At 58.2% G+C, this 19,774-nt stretch overlaps 1 protein-coding gene across 1 annotated transcript in view; it reads right to left on the bottom strand.

Annotated features, from left to right (window-relative positions):
* Positions 1-3,822: 3,822 nt before the first annotated feature.
* Positions 3,823-19,774, bottom strand: part of NHEJ1 (non-homologous end joining factor 1) — a 41,645-nt gene continuing 25,693 nt past the window's right edge. Inside the window, exons 6-8 of the mRNA XM_058809913.1 lie at positions 4,631-4,748; positions 4,286-4,389; positions 3,823-4,005 (exon numbers count right to left, since the gene is read on the bottom strand). Of these exons, the coding sequence (XP_058665896.1) occupies positions 3,925-4,005; positions 4,286-4,389; positions 4,631-4,748 (303 nt within the window). The 3' untranslated portion in view covers positions 3,823-3,924. The remainder of the gene's footprint in view (positions 4,006-4,285; positions 4,390-4,630; positions 4,749-19,774) is intronic.

Raw genomic sequence — 19,774 nt, 5'->3', positions numbered from 1 at the left:
GCTGCAGGCAAAGTGCAGCTGGCCAGAGGGGTCTCCATCAGGTTTTCATACTCAGTAGCCACAGTCCATCAGGTTTTTGTACCAGTTTTCACACTGCACACCCAGAAGCAGTGCCCAAGGCCTCTGTGAAGACCTGCCACTGAGCAGGATGGTGAGATACAGCTGTCCCACTGTCCCTGCACATGATGGAGCTGGGGAGTCTGACCAGCAGCCCCAGGCCACCCCACTTCTACACTTCTTTGGCTGATCCTTCCAGTGGAGCATCCTAAGGGCATCAGCAGAGAAAGCAGAGGGAACGCACCACAGCACAATTCTCCATCCTTGCCCTTGGCTTCTCAGGGATGCAGAAGGGACACAACTCTAGCACAGGAAAATTAGACCCTATGGACTCTAGACTAGATTCACAGGCTCCTCCAGGGTGGTTTGTACTCCCAACAAAAAGAGCCTAGCTTCCAACAAGCCTGTGAAGCAGGATGATCTGGGATAGCACTGCATCTAGAGGCTGCAGCACTTCCCCAGGGAGAAGCTGCCTGTGAATGCCAATGTCACCAACCCAGACCTCCCAATAACCTCTGCAGCCTGCCAGCACGCAGTGTGCATATCACAAGCCGCAGTCCCCCTCCCAGCAGCTCCAGGCTCACAGTAGCAGCCTAGCCCTGCCCTTGCTGGTGACAGCATTCATGTCCCATGGAGGCCCAGGCTGGAAGACAGGGAGCTGGGTTTGCTGGTGACAGCAACTCCTGCCCGTGGCACTGTGCACTGGTTCTGGCCACAGCAGGCAGTGGCAGTGCCCTGTGCCTGGGTGCAGAGTTCATCACCTCTCCATGCAGCATTCCCAACGTCAGCCAGTTCTCCTGCCAGGCGAAGCCTTTGGGGCACACAGGGCTGAGTGGGACAGGGACACCAGGCACAACAGGGGACCCAAGCTGGGTGTGCGGGGAGGCAGCTGGAGGCTGAGACAGGGTTGGGATAACCAGTGTTAAAGGGGGAAACTTTGCCTGGGGAGGGGGAGTCCTGCTTGGGCAACTGATGGGAAGGGACCTTTGCTGCTGCAGTGGGAGAGATGCAGCATCTGTTCACATGGCATTTCCCTCAGCACTTGGCCCCTCTCAGGCACTTCTGGCCTGGACGCCAGGACACACTGCTCCTGCCTGCATTCCGAGAGAGCACCAGTGCCTCTTTCCCCTGCCCTTCGGCTGTCTCCAGCACGGCACTGCGCTGTCCCTGCCTGGCAGCAGCGCAGCATCCCACCCGCCCCTCGCTGGGCTCCCAGGGCTGCCCGGAGCTGGGCGCTGCGCAGGGAGCAGGCACGGGCGGCGGAGCCGAGCCGGGCAGTCTAGGTGGTGCTATTTCTCTATTTTTGCACTGCACGGGTTTGGGATTTTCCTCTCCCTATTCGCTGCCTTGGTCGTCTTCTTCTCTCTCTCTCTCCCTCTCTCTCTCTCTCTTTTTTTTTTTTTTTTCTTTTCCTTTTCTAAAAATACTTGACAGCGATTGAAAGGTCCCTTTAATCGAGGCCACAGAGCCCTTATTAAGGGCACGGGTCGGGGTGCTGGGCCGTGCCCAGCATAACGGCTTCATTAAACCCTGCGAAAACTAATATTTATGGAATCAAATTTATGGAAGCCGAGGCCGAACTTGTGGCCTTTAATGTGTGTCGGGAGCTCAAATCCAGCTGGCTCCAGGGAGGAGGGGGTGGGGACAGTGAAGGAGACCCCAGCAGGACAGCATGGGACAATGTGTAGTGACATTCCCCTGCGCTGGCAACAACCAGTGGCCCCATGCTGGAGCCCTGAGGGCCAGGGTCCCTGCGGTTCCCTGGGGGACATTGGCAAAGCTCTTTTTCCTACTGTCTTCCCTCTGCTGCTTTTATTTACTCCCCATCCATGCTTCCGCATCCCCACCTCCCCTTGCCTTGGGAGAGAGGTGAATGTAACAAGATCTGTCCCTGCAGCAGGTCTTTAGGGCTGCTGGAAACTCCACAGACTTTGCAGCAGGACAGGGCTCATGAGCAACCTCTCTGCAGCATCTCTGGGACTGGCTCCCCTGAGCTGAGCACCCCAGGGCGAAGCAGAGACACAGGAATTCACAGGAATTCACAGGAATGACCCAGGGATGCACCACCCACTGGTGCATCACCACCCACTCCTCCTCTACAGAGTCCACCAGCCACTGGCACAGCCAGGTCGGGATTGTTTCAGCCCTACCTCTCCCTGTGATGTCTCCTCAGACCCAAAGGGGTAGACAAACCAGGTGCCCTCCCTGGGGTGATAAGCACTCCTCCTGAATATGGGGGAACACAAACCCCAGAGCCAGCACAGAGCTGAGGGATGAGGCTCACAACAGAGCAGCTCCTGCACCAGAGATGGAGTGCATATGGATGGAGCAGGGCTTGCACCAGGGACAACCAGGTGACAGAAGATACAGGAAACTGCTGAGCTGCTAAGCTCCTGCTGCCCTGGTCCTACCCTTCAGCAGGACCCTCCCTGGGGGCAAGTGCCTAGCAGGCAGGCTCAAAGCTGCCAAGATAAGATGTTTGCAGATGGGAAAATGCAGGATACATAAGCTACGGCAGTCGGCACGAGCTCCCCATCCCATGGATTTCCCTTCCCACCACCCACCCACCCTGCCCTGCATGCTGCTCCCTCAGAAAGGAAATATAAAAAGCCACTGGTTGCACTGGGACTGGTGGGCTGTGGCCCAGCAAAGGCCCTTTCATTCCCCTCCACAGACACAGGGACTGCTCCGGATGTTTTTGTTTCCCCCTTGCTGCCCAGGAGAGCAGGCAGCATGACTGCAGCTGGCCCAGCCCCAGGGAGCAGGGCAGCTGGGGGCATGGGTCCCTGTCCAGGAGGGCAGCACCCCTGCCTGTAGCCTGCCTGCTGCCTGGCTCCCTGCCTGCTGCTTTCAGACCTGAGCTGGGCACAGGAAGGGGGTCCCAGTCCTGAAGGAAGCATATGGACCCAGGGGCTGGAAGAGGAGAGCAGGAATGGATGGATGGATGGATGGATGGATGGATGGATGGATGGATGGATGGATGGAGTGTGAAGGGATGGAAGTGGTGTTTTGTGTCCAGGGAGCATCTGCAACCTGCTCCAGGGCTGCTCCCAGCATTCAGTGTGTCAGTGTTCTGGTTGTCTCTTGCTCCTTGGAGGCCAAAGCAAGGGTCAAGCCAGTATCACCTGCCCAATAACTGTGGTGGAGGTGCCTGTAAATGCAGGGTGTCCCTCAGCCTATCAGGGCCTTTGCCAGCACCAGCACACAGGGTGTGTATCCTGGTATGGGACAAGAACATGGGTCCAGCCCCCTCAGCTGTGTCCCCATGATCTGGGCATCCTCTGGTGCACACCCCAAAACACACACTGCTGCTCAGGGTGAGCACGGCTGGGAGCTATGTGCTGTGCCACAGCAATGAGCTGCCCTCACCTCACTGTCCAGAGTCACTGAAGCACCTGGGACATCAGAACTGGCCTGAGGGGGACCCAGTAGCACCAAAGGCTACATCCCTTCCTAGACACTACAGGCCTGGTGGGACAGAGCAGGAGAGGGAATCTCACCCAGACACAGCCCTTTATTGAAAACCCACTCAAGAGCAGCCAAACCCCACAGCTCTGCCAGAGCCCCAGCTGCCCCACACCCACTGGCAGCATCCCTCCCACTTCTCTCAGGTCCAGCAGTGGTTCTGCCATGAGAGGAAGCCTGGGCAAACTCTGCACCAGGGAAGAGTTAGAAAAGCTGCTTCCTGAAACACTGTTGAAGAAAGGAGCTCCATCTCCCCAACTGGAGACATCATGGGAGGGGACCATGACCTGGGCAGGGCCCGTGAGGAGATGCAGAGAAGAGCAGTCAATGCATGGGTTGTCTGCACTGCCTCTCTTGGATGCTGGGGGAAGCAGAGACCTCATCAGTTATGGCAGCAATCTTTCAGCTGAAGAGCCCTTTTGCCTTCTTTGGCTTGGTCTTGGCTGCAGGCAGCCGGGGCTTCTGAGCTGGAGAGGAGGCTGGCTGGAAACAAAGAGGAGGCAGTGTCAGTTCCACTTTGGGGAGTCATGCAGGATGTGTGCAAGTGTGCAAGCAGTGACATTCCTGACATCTGTGTCATGGGAGGGCAAAATATACACACATGTGCAATCACACACTCAGGATGGATGGGGTAGAATGGGCTAGGAACCAAGCTGAGACTCCTAGCCCATCCTGGATGGGCACAGTGCTTGGATGAGAGGAGGGAAAGGAGATGTGGGCCCCTTGCCTTTGGTACAGAGAGAATTTCTAGAGCTGCACTCACCGAGGTTCTCTCGCTGGAAGATGTTGTTTCATCCTCCTGGGATGCAGCAGGTGAATGGGGGTGCTTCATGGTTTCTGCAGTGGGTGCTGTATCCACGTCATCCTCTGGTTCCAGAAAAAGATGCAATTTGGGATTGAGATAAGGGAGCATGGGGCATTACCCAAACCCACTCCAGGAGCTGTGCTTGGATTGGGAGCCTAGGCCATGGCGGAGAGCAAGGGGAACACTGTTGCATGGGGTGAGCTGTTGGCGGGACCACACTTCCCTTACCCCAGGATATGGGGCTCAGCAGTCGAGGGGACAGCTGCACCACATGCCCCCATCCACAGCCAGGGAGCTCCTCACCAGAGCAATGGCGTTTCCGAGCCTGCCTGAGCTCCTGCTGTGTCACTGCAGTGTAGAGCTGCTGCAGAGTAGAGGCAAACGCCTGCCCTTCTCCTGCACTGCAGATCCGGGGCAGGGTCTGCGGGAGAAAGCACAGACACCATCACTGCCAGGAAATCACCTGCAGATCACCCTGCCACAGGGATGCTGTGGGGCACAGAGGGGCTGTGCCCCCCTCTGCCTGTCAGGCTACATCTGTTTCACCCCAGCAGTGCAGCAGCAGAGTTTGTGGGAACAGGCAGCTCTGGCACTGGGTGGGATGTGGCTGCTCCCAGTTCTGCACATACACAGACAGACAGACACACAGACATACAGACACACACACGTGCACCCCTCCACACACCTGCTCTTCCCATTCAGATGCCTTGTGCAGAGGCTTTTGGGTCATCCATGAAATGCTGGAGATAAGATGGCTCTGGAAGGGCCGTGGCTGCCCTGCCTGGAGCAGCATGGGCTGCAGCCTGTGAGTATGGACAGTGAACCTTGGGCAGGGACATGAGCTAATAAGAGGTAGGAACAGGTAGCCTCTGCCTGCCACCACAGCCTCCAGCACAAGGCATCTCTGCTGGCCCCACAGAAAGTGAAAATGATGTGACAGTGAGATGAGGGATGCCCAGGTTTGCTTCCAGTCTGCCAGAACAGCTCCTGCCTGCCTGCATGCACTTTTATTTCTGGGAAGCCTCCCTCCTCCTGCCTGCACCCCTTGCCAGCAGGATGCCACCTTTCCTGCTGGGCTGTGCTGATGCACATGAGAGATCTTGGCAGGCTGGGGAAGTGCCACACTCCACTGGGAACATAGCATAGCTCACAGTGCTCAAACAAACATGCACAGGGAAAGGGAAACGGGTATGTGCCCTGGAGGGAGTGCTGGGAGAGGGTGTGGGGCACAGCGTGGGCCTACAAGTGCAGGTGAGTGTGCCATGATGACGTGCACAGGGACTGTGTGTGCAGTAGTGTGCACACAAGCATGGCTGTGGGTGCACACATGGCTGATTGTGTGCCTGTGTGTGTGTGTGTGTGTGTGCCAAAGGTCTGAACACACTAATCTCTGCCCTGCTCCACGCCCAGACAGCAGGAGAACAAAGTGTAACAGATAAGGTAGGATCCTCTCTGGCCAGGAAAGTGGGGAGGGGATGGGGACGCTCAGACCCACTCAAGGCCAGAGTCCAAAGCCTGACCCCAGCTTCCCAGGGGCAGATAGGTAGGCTGAGCCCTCCTCACTGCTCCCTGCCAGACTGGGTGGCAGGATAGGGCTGATGCCAGGATGGGTTGGCTGCTGCCCAGACAGACACTTTCCATGCAGGTCTCATCTCTTCTGCTGGAGTCACAGGCATGAAAACCCTTTGGCAGCAGGAAATGCACTGGCATCTGCTTTTTGACCAGCTGCTATGCAGGTCACCTCCTCTGTCCCTGCCCACTGCCACTGGAGGGAGCGATGCTCTGCTGCCAGCAACCCACCAGCATCCCACCTGCATCCCTGGGACTGCTTGGTACTGGGCCAGCACAGCTCTCAATGCCTCAGTGCCCAGCCTCCCAGCTGTTAGCTGTGCTGGCTCATCACAAGGTCCCAGAGGGAAGGAGGGATGCTGAGCACCTCGGGCACCCCAAGGATGCTCTTGCCCTGCGTGTCTCACCCCAGAGCCAGGGCTGCACCCAAGGCTGCAAAAGCAGCATCCAAGGCTGGGAAGGTGAGTGCACTTCAAAGGCAGAAGAGGGCCTGGTCACGGGTGGCCAACACAGCCCAGATCAAAGGCACAAGCTGGAGTCATAATTCAGAGAAAAGCAAACAGCAGCTCCCAGGAAAGCCAGGAATGGCAGTGAAGTGAGCAAAGTGTACTAGATAGCACTGCGTGGGTCAGTGCCCCAGGAGGGCAGGAGAGTCCTCTGCAGAGTCAGCCAGCCCTGGGTGCCAGTGCTCGGGGTGCTCGTCCCCTCTGCCTGCCACCAACGGGGCTGGGCAATGCCAGGGCAATGGGGCAGGCTGTGCCTGCAGGTGCAGGGTGCTGTCCAATCCCCTCTGCTCCAACCCACTCAGGAGGGCATCTGGCATGTGCCCCAAGCCCCAGGGCTGCCCAGGCTGCTCCACTTCACAGCATTCAAGTAAGGATCTGGGCAGGGCAGCTGCTCACTCAGTGCTCAGCCCCAGCTGAGCTGCCCAGATGTCCCTGGGGATGGGGCAAACCATCCTTGCAGCCACCCAGTGTCCCCAAGAGCTGCACACAGCCCCTCACTGATGTGGCACCGTGGGGAGGCACTGGAAGCAGAGTGCCCAGCGCCACCAGGGGCATTGGGCATCCGGGGTGGCACAGGGGTCTGCAGGTGCAGGGCACCTGCTGCCCACGCCTGCGGGAAGGGCTCAGCTCCAGCAGGCCCAGGGTGGAATTTGGGAGTCAGCAGCCACTTCCTGCCGCTGCCCTTCCCGGCGGCTGCAGCCCGCGGGCTCAGGGCCATGGGGTGGCCGGAGCTGGCCCGCGGCGGGACTGGGAGGCTGCGCTTCACAGCCCCGGAGGGAAATGGGTTATAACCAGAGCTGGAAGCATTTCCCTGCACAGCTATGACTCAGCAGGGAGCAGAGCATGCTGTGCCAGCCACCGGCCACCTGATGGCCCTGAAGGCTGAGAGGGACAACGAAGTGTCCCCCAAAGGGCTGGGTGGGGGGGACAAGCCCTGGCTACAGGTGGTTTTCCCCTTCCTCCTTGCCCCGCTGCTCCATTCCGAAGCTGAAGCCTGCTGCAGACAGCTTGGCCCCACTGCAACATCAGCCCTGGCCTCTGGTGACTTGTTTTTCCCTGATTACCCATCTCCAGGATAAACATGATGTCTGAGGTCCGGGGAGGCACAGAGCAGAGCTGGCAGCCGGGGGAGTGCTGGCTGGGCTACTCCACGCCACTCCCCAGGCACCAGGGAGCGATGCCTCGGCAGCTGGCATGGCTTGTCGGGCCTGTTATGACTACCTGGCCACAAGGCCAAGTGGGCTGCCCCAGTATCAGGAGGGACTCAAGGCTGCGGGAGACTCCACAGCACAGCCTGAACTGCGAGCTGGGGGAGAAGGGGGAGCAGTGTGCCCACCAAAGGGGGGCAGGTGCCTGGCATCACACTGAGAGCAAGCCCACAGTGTGGAGGGGCAGCTCAGGGGGAGCTGGGCTGCTCAGGGGGAGCTGGGCTGCAGCCCCACTCAGTGACCCCCAACCCAGTGGGCAGCTATGGGGCTGCACCCCAGTACAGAGATGCAGCAGGGTACAAAATCTATCTCCAAGGCATTCTGCATTTCCCCACCCCCTGCCTAGACTCCTGTCTCAAGGGGCCAAAAGGGACAGCAATTTGGATGGTCTCTTGACAGTATGAGCAGAAGGGGCACATTGCCCAGCACCATGCCTTGAGCACAGAAGCATCACCTTTGCCTGGCCCAGGATGGGTTTGCAGGCAGGCTGGATCATGCTGGGCCCCTGCAGCACTGCCAAGCACCAGAGTCTAAATCGGTCACGCTCAAAGCTGGGGACTGACCCTTTCATTATCACACCAGACATTCGAAGCGGTTACCAACATTCTTCACTACAAATCCCACATTCCTATTTTTTAATATATTTTTAACTGGAAAACAGAGCGAATGGGGCCTGTTTGGAAATTATAGCCTGGCTGCTGTGGCTTGTATGTCAGATCTGCCCACATTCCCGTGGCCAGCCTCAGCACATGCTCCACAGGGGCACACTTAATAATTCCTGCCGGGGCTGGAGCCAAGGGGCATGTGCCAAGGGGGAGGATGGCTTCCCCAGGCTGCCCCCACCAGTAGGCTCCATGGAAGCGGCGTGGTGGAGTGACAGACCAGGAATGGCAGAGTGGCTCTCTGGCACCAGGCACGGCCCTGACACACTGGCATGGATGAAGGCTGGTGCTGCTGTGGCAGTCCATGGTGGGCAGGGGAAGGGCTCCGTGGCTGGCACATTCACAGGCTGCCCTTGGCACTCTACCCTGCCACAGGCTTTGTGCATGCTCCTGGGAATGAGGCTGGAATGGCTTGCTGGATCTGTGCTGGGCATCTCTGCCCATGCTTATGCCAATGTCAGGCTAGGGAGAGGCCCCCTCTGGAATCCAGATAGATGCTCACCCATCCTCTGCCAGCAGCAGAGGATCTGTCTGCAAGAACATAGATAGAGAGGGTTGAACTGTCCCCTTCCAGCCGGTATCAAGGGCAGGGAAAGGGAGTGCTTATTCCCTGGGATGAAGCAGGCCACATCAGCCCAGTTTCCTGCCCCAGCTTCCTTATGGGGCAGTGACCTTCTCCCTGGGGACAAAGCCACCTCCAGGCACCCCAAGGTGCTGTACCCTGACCGCTGATGCCCTTTCCCAGCTCCTCTGGCCCTTAGATTTACTTGCAACCCCCAAGCCTGCAGCAGTTGCTGGGACACTGCATGCCCCAGAAGCAGGAGGCTAAAGGACCAGCTCTGAGCTCACTCTGTCATTGTCTCCATCCCCCGTCATACACTTCCAGGGGACAAGCAGGAGCAGCAGCAGCAACAGGAGCACCAGCAGCAGCAGCAGCAGCAGCAGAGCTGGCGGCGCTGCCAGCCCGCCCTGGAGCAGGCAGGGGCAGGATGGCCAGGGCTGCACAGGCAGGCAGGCAGCCAGGCTGAGCACACCTGGAGGAAGTGGCGGTGCCGGCTGGGGAAGGCAGCCGGAGAGCTGCTGAGAGGTGAAGGGGTCACCCCGGGGAAGAGCGGGTGGTGGGGCCGGGACAGAGGAGCATCCCAGCCCGGCCCAGCCCAGCCCAGCCCAGCCCGGCCCAGCACGGCACGGCACGGCACAGCACTCCTCCCAGCACCGTTCTGGCCCTGCTGCCTGCAATGTTTTCCTTTCCCCCTGACTTCAGGGGCCTTTCCAGCGAGCAAATGTCAGGCACATAAAGAGCGGCACTGTGAGCGGAAGATGGAGCGAGAATGCCTGCCCGCGTCCCTCCGTAAGTGCTGTCTCACACTTCATCAAGGCAGCCTTTGCAAGCGAGCCACTCGCTTAACAACCAGCAGTCTATGCTGCCCCGCGACCGCAGCAGCCCCGCCGCTCAATACCCTTTTCTTTTCCCCTTGTGCTGTTCCTGTGGCTTGGGTTACAGCCTTTCTCGCAGACACTGAGCGAGGGCGTGGTGCAGCGGGGGCTCTGCATTGTGCCGCCGCCACGCCGGGGAGGATGCTGGATCCCCATGGAGAGAGGGAGGGATGCTCTGCCCTGCCATCTCACTGCTGCACCCACAGGGATAAATCCAGGGAAAGGAGGGCCAGCGGCAGAGCACAGGTAGGGCAGGAGGTTGCAGCATCTCCTCCCCAGTCATGTGAGCACCAACCCAGCGGGAGCAGTCTGGGGCTTGGCACAGACCCTGGGGGAGGTGAGTGGTTCCAGCCCCAGTGGGCAGGCCTTACCCAAATCCATTTGGAAAGAGGCCCTCCTGCCATGCTGCCAAGCAAACCCATGGGCATCCAAGCCCTCCCCCTGCCCAAGTGCCAACAAACTCCCTGAAAAAGAGCTGTGCCCAGCACTAGCATTGCCTTCCCACCTGGGCAGTGCTGGAAGATGCTGGGCCTTGTTGTGCAGGGTCTGGTGGCAGCTGCTAGTGGCACTCCCAGCTCCAGCCTGACCATGAGTGTTTATCCTCCTGTCCAGCAGCCCATGAGGTAACAGCAGGAGAGCCTTTGGGGAAACTGGCACCGGGTGCCAGTTTGGCAAGGGAGATGGACAAGGAGAATGCCCTGAAGTGTAGCAGGTCCCAGCATGCCAGGACTAAGTGAGGATTTGCCTCCAAGAAGGCAGAGTCACAGGCTGATAGTACCTATGGCCTTCCCCTCCACCAGCCTGACCCATCACTGACACAGGCTGCCTCCTCCAGGGTCAAGAGCAGAAGACATGGAAACCTGGCGCCCAGCATGCCTCCTCTCCCAGAGTGACAGCTCAGAGACCCCACTTATCTGTGAGGAAGTTGGGTGGCTCACACTGCCCTGTTATTTTAGGCTGACTGGGTGAGTATGGACACATCATCCCGGCTTATTATCGTAGGGTTCCTCCGCAAAGTGTGCCAGCTCATGCGGGTTTATTATTGTCTGCCCAGGAAAGCTGGACACACTGCGCTGCTCTGTTATTGTAGGGTTGCTCAGGAAGGCCAGCCAGCTCATCCCAGCTTGTTATTCTTGCACAGAGCTCATGGGGGGCTGGCCAGGAAACTTCCTGCAAAGTGGGATGATGGAAAGGGAGCCACACCTGGTGAATCACAAGGATGCTGTGTGGTGATAAGGAACAGTGATGGGTGGGATCCAGCACCTCGGCTCCACCCAGCCAGGACAGGCCACTCATTCATGGGCACAAGCACTCATGGGTCCCCTGGGACCTGTGGGGCACTGGGGCTGGCAGAGGCAGCTGGAGTGTGGGTCAGAGCTGGGAACTGGCAAAGCAGCCCTCATAATCCTTGAGAAACAAAATCTGGGGATGACAGGGGAGCAGCCATGGAAATACTGCACCCAGTACATCCCTAAACCTGGCACACAGGGGATTAGCTGAGCTAACAGGGCCCAGAGAGGAAGCTGGTGCTGAGCCAGGTGGGATTAGGGGCTTTTAGGGAGAATCTGGGTGTGTTTGGGACCAAGGTTGAGCAGGAGGCAGCTGCTCCACCCTTGTGGCTTTGCAGTTCCTCCCAAGCACAGGTGCAGCCACAGGGGCAGCCCCTGGGGATGCTGCCCCATTGTGACCCGAAACTGCAGCAGGAAGCGTTTCTGTGTGGGGCAGGGGGGCAGCAGGGCTTACTGAGCTGCCTCAGGCACGTCCCCAGGCACATGGCCCCACCAGGGTTGGGTCCAACATGCCCCAGCAGCCCTGGCACTGCTGCTGGCACAGCCACTGAGTCACCATCACTTCCCTCTGCCCTGTGACAGACCGTGCTTCCCAGGCATAGCAGCCTGCTGGTGTCACCCCAGGCTGTGCCCAGTTGGTACCAGGTGCCCAGATGTCCCACGGGCAGTGCCAGCTGTGCCAGGTGTCCCTCCAGGCAGTGCCCAGCTGTGCCAGGTGCCCAGGTGTCCCAGGGGCAGTGCCCAGCTGTGCTCAGTGCAGATGTTGGTCCCCGGCCAGGCAGCAGGATTGAGTGTCAGGAGAGCTCTCCATGCACAGCAGCGGCGGCAGGAGGCCAGCCTGCCCTGTGAGCACACAGCCCTTTCATTCATGGCAAAAATAGCCCCCCGGGGTGTGGTCCAGGCTGGAAAAGCCCCCTCCATCACTGGCCAGCCCATGTTTATTCAGTAGGGGGGGGACACTCTGCCCTCTCCCTGCCCCCCAGCCCTGTGCACCATCTCCCTGCCAGAGTGGCTGCTCTTGGACGTGATTCGCCGGGTCCCCCCTGGCCAAAACACACAGCCTGGGGAGGGGGGAAGGCAAAACCCTAAAAAGCACTGGGTTTGTCTCCAGGAGGAGCTGCCCGTGGTGATGTCATGAGAGTTTGCAAGCGGCCACATGAAAGGGACTTGCTGCCCAGGAAATCCACAGGTCAATGATCCTTCAGACAAGCCAGCGATTCTTCAGTGGGCCAGGAAGGGAACCTCGAGGAGCCCAAGCCAAGCCTGCCTTTACCCCAGGGACACAGCTTGCCCCCAAACTCATGGCCCCCCAAGATCCCAAACCCTGCTCCACAATCCCTCCATATCCCCTTCTCAGCAGCTGTAATTCACAGCAGCCCAATCCCTCTGCAAAATGGTACCAACCTCTGCCCTGCAGTCGCTGGGCACCGAGACTCTCCCCACAGACTACCAGCATCCTAACCCCTGCTCTGCAGCCTCCAGAGTCTGGACCTCTGCCCCACAGACCCCAGACCCTTCTCCTCTGCTGGTGTGGGGGCAGCACCCCTTTTTCCATGGTGATCCATCAGGCGGGGAGTGGCAGGTGATTTAGGGTCAGGCAGCACTGTGACCTGACAGTGGGGACGCAGCAGGGCAGAGGGTTCTCTTTCATAAAGGATTACACTGGGGACAGCTGGGAACACACAGGTGCAGCCCCCTCAGCCCCCTCCCCAGGAGTCAGCCAGGTTCTCAGGCTACCCTGGCAGGCATTGCAGACATGGGCCCTGAAACCAAATCCACTGCCCAGGGCTCCCCTCCCCATTTTCCATAGGTGCGGGATGCAGTGGCTGGACTAATGAGGAAGATTTGCCTTCCTCCTCCTCCTCCCCATGCAGGATACATGTCCGGGCTCACATCCAAGCCCAGGGTTCCAGCTCTGCACATTGGTCTGCTCTGCACATCCCAGCCCCTCCATGGATCCCGTGTCGCATGGAAATTGGTGATGGAGCTGCCTTTCCTGCCCCATCACAGGCTGAAGCCCAGAAGGAGCTGAGTGACAAGTGAAGCTCAGGGTTTTGACTTCTTGCCCCCAGCACCCCTCATGCATCATTTCAGGAGGCTGCAAGCAACCAGCCTGTCCATCTGCAACTTGCCCATGGAGACACTCTTCTGCTCCACTTGCCCCATCTCCCCACCCAGAGGCACAAGGTGACAAACCCTCTGCAACCTCAAAGGTGCCTGAGAGCAGCACGTACCCCAGGCTGGTGCCACAGCATGGGGGGACATTGCTGGGACATCCTCGGTGGAGCAATGGGCACGGGTGTCCCCACAGTGTGGTGCTGGAGCTCTCTGAGGCCAGATGAGTGGTGACTGGAACCCACTGCCCTCAGCAGAGAGAGGGTCTTTGCAAAAGAGCCAGCTCTGAGAAGACCACAGCCTGGGACTCCGAGGATGTGGGGCATCTCCATCCTGCTGGTACCCAAATCGGTTCCTGACAGCCCTGGACTCATGGAGGGGACAGGCACAGTGGAAAGGAGATGGGAGCCCCCACATTCAGTGCAAGGTTCTCAGGGCTGTTTCCTCTCCCGTGTTTGCTCCTGCTGTCCCAAAGAGAGGGGACTCAGTCTCTATGACTGTCAATCAGGCACTTTTCACCAGAGCTAAAAATGCACTCGCAGAAGGAAAACAAAATAAAAACACAAAACAAAACAGAGAGGTGAAAAATTCCTTGATATTTCTCTCCTGCAAATCCCCAGAGCCAGCAGAGAGGTGAGAGCCCCCAGAGTTTGTCAAGCAAACACTTTCACACCCTTGGCCACGCTCGGCACGCTGCCGCTGGAATGCCAAATATATATTTAAGCCCTGCTCATCAAAGGAGTCTGTTCGGAGTCGGTTTCGGGCAACGTGCATGTGGGTTTGGCCTGGAGAGAAAGCCAGGGATGTGGAGAACATTTCTTGGGGATGGGAGAAGCTCGTGTGCTCACACACACATGCGCGTGTGACAGATGACAGCCGTGACATCCTTCAAGGCCGTGTGGCCGAGAGGTCGCGGGCTGGGCACGAGATACCTGCCTGCTGTGGCACTGCCCCTTATCAGCGCCTGTCGCACGCTGGGGTGGGGATGTTTAGGCTGGAGGGAGGCCAGCAGCCATTCTGCATTCCAGGACTATAAACTTTGTCAAAGCTAAGCAAGCTCAGCCAACAAAGCCAGGGTCCAGCAAGACAAGCAGGAAGCAGCACTTTGAGAGAGGGTGAGATTGCAGGGACACGGAGGGCTGCTCAGGGCTGCGCACCTCGCCGTGAGGTGATAAGGAACCTTGGCTTGGAGTCAGCACTGTGCAGTAGGGAGACACAGATAGAGTGCTCCTGTAAGTCCAAGGCTGGAGTTTGCCAGGGTGTCACAGATCCTGCTCTGCTGCCAGCCATCCCACAGGGCATCACTGCTTATCTGCTGCCAAGCTACCCCCAGTCCTCTTCTTGGAGGCATTGAGGGCAGGGGGCTGCTGCTGCACACATCCTACTCTCAGACAAGGCTTTGCTGGAACAAGCTGGACACAGCAAGGAGCACTTTGGGAGCACACAGCAAATGGGAGACTCTGTATGAACCACTCCTGTTCCTCTCTCCTTCTCTTGGTTTGTTCCAGACAGCCCAGGGACCTATGCCCATCTCATGGTCAACCTCAGCATCAGAGAGATGGGGGAATCTCTGCCTTCCTCCTCCTCCTCTTTTGTGTGGGGCTTGCAAAGCCCCAGTGCTGGCTGTGAGGGCTGAAGGCAGTTCTGGGGAATGCCACACCTGGGTTGGTGGCAGGGCAGGGACTCCATCTCCAGAGATGGCAGGCTGACCTTTCCCCCCTCTGTCATTGCTCCAGCCAAGAGCAAAGACATTTTAGCCCAAATCTTGTACCTAATCCCAGCTGACAGAGCTGCACTTGGGGTCTGGCCAAGGGCTGGAGTTGGACAGGGCAGGAGAGATCATTGCCACAAGCAAACAGAGCATGCCAGTGCTGTGAAATCAGGCATTACGCGCCTGTCTCTCGCGGCAGGACCAGCCCGTCAGGCTGCCAGGGACACGCTCTGCTTGTGGCAGGGCAACCCCAACACCGGCAGGGCCTGACCCTGCACAGCCATGCTCTCAAGCTGGGTTCATCTCCAGGTGAGGGGAGGGATTACTGCACCACCACGGTTGGATTTCAGGCACCTGCTGCGAATAAAACACTCTGTCAGGGCACCTTCGCCCTTTCCGCCCTTGGAGAGAGGAACGGGGTCCCTGTGGTGCTCCCTTGGGGGGCACAGAGGGCTGGGGGAGCAGGGAGCTGTGGCCCCAAGCCTGCCTCATGCTGTGCCACTCCACCTGGGCAGGCAAATTTCCCCTTGTTGCTGCAGCCTCTTCCATCTCTGTCCTGCCAGGTTCAGGCACTGCAGCCCAAGTTGCTCACTTCCAAGGGTGGGGATCCCAGCCTGTTTTGGGAGATGCTCAGAGCTTCACCACTTCCCCTCGGGCAATGAGGAGCAAAGACTTCCTCAGCTCTGACAACTGCTTCTTTTTCCAGCCCCCTGCCCACTCATCACCTCACTCTCTCCATTCATGCCTGCCTTGCTCAGAAGGGTTCACCCACCCCTTGCCATCTCCAGACAGCAAAACCATGCCCTTTGACTAAATACAGTGTTTTTTAAAAGCCTCACAATTTTCATGCCTATTTTTCTAGGAGTTTTCTTCCATTTAGCACTAGCTGTCATCAGCAGCACCGGAAAACAAGGTAGCAAGGACATCTGATTCCAGCTGCCCTGTGCTCATGTAAGATCTCATCTGTTTGCAGTCCCTCTCTCCTGGAACACCATCACTCTCCAGTCTAAAAATTGATCTATCTTCAACCTTATTCACAATAACATGCTCAAATATATTGTCTTCTATATGGTGCCAGGCTACAAAATCCTCCCCAACTTAATCCCCTGCCATCACCTTGGCCAGGTCTTTCTGCAGGCTCAGGGGGAATAACAGGGACCTCTACAGACCCACCCTGCACTGCCATCAGCTGCCATCATCTCAAATAGTACCCCAGCTCCTCCAGCAGCCCCAAAGTGGGTTACAGGGTTCCCTCAAATGCCCTGCCTCCAGGAACTAAGGTTGGCAGAGACCTCTTCAAACACCTGGAAGCTCAAAAGGCAATTCTTCAAGTCGACATCAGAGCCAAGGCGAGGACTGGGCTGCTCCTCACTCTGCCCAGGCTGGCTCCTGCAGTTGGTGCCCACAGCCCACTGCCTCCTACCAGGGTACACATCTGCAGCCTCCACCCATGCAGGAGAGCAGGAATCAATTACAGGGCTGGCAAAGGCAGGGCTGCCCCAGGGCTGGCACGTGGCACCAGCCCCGGCGGCCGCAGAGCACGTGGCACAGCACTGGAGGCCCAGATGTGCCACTGGCTCATGGGGAAGAGGCAGGGGAACCACTTGAAAGCCATGGTATGAAAGTGCTGGTAAACCAGGGCCACTCCTCTGCTCCTCTGGCTTCATGTGCTATTTATAGTGCTCTGGGTGCCCACCCTGGGGAAGTTCAAACCCCGGGGTGCTGATTTTTGCCAAGCCAGCCATCTTGTCTGCCATTAATCTCCCCAGACCCCCAGCAAAGTCCTGGACCCTCCTAGTGGCTAAGATGCTCCAGGATGGGCTCTGATCCAGCCCATCACATCAGCATGCTGGATCAGAGCATGCAGAGCTCTCTGACATCCAGCCTGTGCAGCACGAACACATGGACAAGCCCCACCATACCAATCTGGTGACAAGGAGAGACCCAGCCAAGCCATGGTCACTCCTTGGACCCCACTGTTAGTAACTCCAGTGGCAGCAGCTGGGGGGGTTAAGATGTCCCTGCTCTCCCCAGGGCTGGGTGGAAAGACTGTGGGGACGCTCCCATCAAGCGTACAGGCCGGTTTCCCTGTTGACTGCAAGAGTTAGGCCTCACCCCGTGTACCAGCACCCAACAACTCCTGGGCATTGCAAGGGTTTCTTGAGTCTTTGCAGGCAGAGGCGAGCTGAGTTTGCAGTAGGGAAATGTGATTCTGCTAAGCCACACCTGGCAGGGGCTGCCAAAGGGCTTCAGGGAAGGTGAGACATGAGGAAGAGGAAGAAGAGCAGCAGTGCCATGCCCTCAGTGTCTCCTGTAGTGCTGGCCCTGCATCCCATCCTCCTGCCAAGCAGTACATCCAGGCATGACTCTGTGCACAATCCTATGTCCGTACCTAACCCTGGCTCTGTGTAACCCCAGCTCTGTGTCTAACCCTGGCTCTGTGTCTAACCCCGGCTCTGTGTCTAACCCCAGCTCTGTGTTTAACCCCGGCTCTGTCTAACCCCGGCTCTGTGTCTAACCCCGGCTCTGTCTAACCCCAGCTCTGTGTCTAACCCCGGCTCTGTGTCTAACCCCAGCTCTGTGTCTAACCCCAGCTCTGTGTCTAACCCCGGCTCTGTTTAACCCCGGCTCTGTCTAACCCCAGCTCTGTGTCTAACCCCAGCTCTGTGTCTAACCCCGGCTCTGCAGAAGCTCTGCAGAAGCAAACGTGGCTGCAGCCCAATGCTCACCCCTGTGAGCCGAGGTCTGTGGGTCCCTGGGGGCTGCAGGATGGGGATGCTGCCCACAGAGCCCAGAGCTGTGCTGACCCCTGGGCCCGAGGGGCAGGACTGTGCAGATCAGGAGCAGGTGGCAGCTGACGTTGCTCCCCAGCCAGCGGCGGAGGAGGAGCTAAATTTATTCCACCGATATGTGGGCAGCGGGAGGGGAGCAGGGGGCTCCTGCAGCCCGTCCGCCCCGTGCTGGCCAGCCCCGTCCCGACACCAGTGACGGCAGCACGGTCCTTTTGGATTGTCTCTTTGGCACCCGCGTGTCCTGATGACTGGCCCTGAGCGGACCCAAGTCCTTCCTCCTCTGACCACAGAGGGGAAAGTTTCCAAATTAAAAACCTAAATCTGGCAACAAGGTGCCCATGGCAGGAACCTTTTAAACTGGCCATTAAAGTTTATAAGTTAGACGGGCACCAGGAGCAAGCAGTGGAGCTGCAGGAAAACAGCCGCCCCTCCTTGAGCAGCCTAACCACGGCTGTCCCCAAAGCCACAGGCCTGACGTCACGGCATGACTTCACCTCCATCACCCACTGCCTGGCCGACCCCAGCCCAGTGTTTACCCCTGCCCATCCCTGCTGCTGTCCCTCGGAGCCTGCTTTTCCCTTTGAGGTCAATCAGCAGCCCCGGGGCCTGGCGAGGAAGAGGAAAAGAGTCGAGAGAAGGAAACCAAACCTCAGCGCCCACAAGGCAGGCTGCAAAACACGGAGCCTCAGCAGCCGCACTGCGGGGATGGTGGGCTCTGTCCTTGCTGCCTCTCCCCCAGCTGCACCCCCCCTTCCTGCCTCTAGGCTGCTGGAAAAACTCCTGAAGCCAGAGCTGTTCCCACTGATGTTCTCCCATTTACCCACAGACAACACATTCTGTACTGTGAGCAAGATGGGCTGGGGGAAGGTATTGGATCCAGCTTGTTGACCTATCCTGCCCCAGGATGCCAGGATGTACTGCAGGCACTGAGAGATCCTGGCCTCTCTTCCAAGGCATGAGATGCTATGGAGTGAATGAGTGTCACAGCCTGTCCCCAAGCCCAGACACGGTACCTGCCTCTGGGTAAAGCACAGCCTGGGGTCTCAGCTAGAGGAGCTTTGGGTCTAGCAGAAACAGAAGCCTTGGGTGTCTGGGCACAGACTAGGCCAGAACCTCTCCCCTCTTCCCTGCCAGCACAGGAGCACTTCAGCTCTAGACCTCCCAAAGAGGAGCCACCAGCCTCGGGGAGGTGTTGCAGGTGCATGTGGGATGCAGGTTTGCCTTACCTGGTGGGGTGGGAGGGTGGGCAGGGGGTATAAATCCCCATGGGCAGTGATACTGGAATAACAGTACATGCTCAGCTGGGAGACCCATGTTGCCAGAACATGGATGAGAGCCACAAAAGCCACCCGGGTTCAGAAGGGGCAAGGCTGGGGGCTGTGAGGTTGTAGCAAGCCCAGAGCACCGGTCAGAACAGGCTGGGAAAGCCACTGTCCCCACTGGCTGCTGTTCCCTGGGAGCCTCACAGGGCACACGCTGCCCACTGTCACCTCCTGGAGAGGTTTGTGGGTTGCATTTATAGACTCAGCCATAGACCCTGGACCTTATCTCCTGGACCACACAGTGCTGCCTCTGCATCTGGAGCATCTGCGGGAGCGGGGAGTGTCACCGACCCCCTGAGCACCCCGGTGAGTCAGTGCACACAGCCCAGCACTCACACTGCTCCCCACGGGCACCCAGCACTGGGGAAACACACACACACACACACACACACACACACACACACACACACACACACACAAACAGGGCAGCCTCTGCAAACAACTGCTTGTTAAGTTAAAATTAAACTCTGCACAAATATTGACCTTTGGAGGGGACACAAACTCTGCCAATATATTTACCAGCTTTATAAATGGGCCTGACCACAGTGCCCTGTATGCTGAGGTGGAGGAGGTAAGGGCTGCAGAGGTGCCCAAACAAGGTGCATCCCCCCCTTCCCTAAATGTGGCTCTGCCTGAACAGTGCCACTGTGCCCCCTCACTGTCCCCAGTCCCCACTCAAGCCTTTAGGAGGATGGATGGTGGGTGTGAGGTTCCACTTTTTCCCTCCAACTTATGGTTTCTTGGGGGAGCAGCTACCAGCTCACAGAGGACACAGGGGAAGCTCTTGTCATCTGTGGCCTTGTGAAATTGGTCAGCAGAACAGTCCTGGTGCTGTT

Source organism: Ammospiza caudacuta, chromosome 8, assembly GCF_027887145.1.
Source record: "Ammospiza caudacuta isolate bAmmCau1 chromosome 8, bAmmCau1.pri, whole genome shotgun sequence".
Classification (NCBI taxonomy): domain Eukaryota; kingdom Metazoa; phylum Chordata; class Aves; order Passeriformes; family Passerellidae; genus Ammospiza; species Ammospiza caudacuta.
The sequence above is the reverse complement of the archived record's forward strand: the minus strand, read 5'-3'. Positions and strand labels throughout refer to the sequence as shown.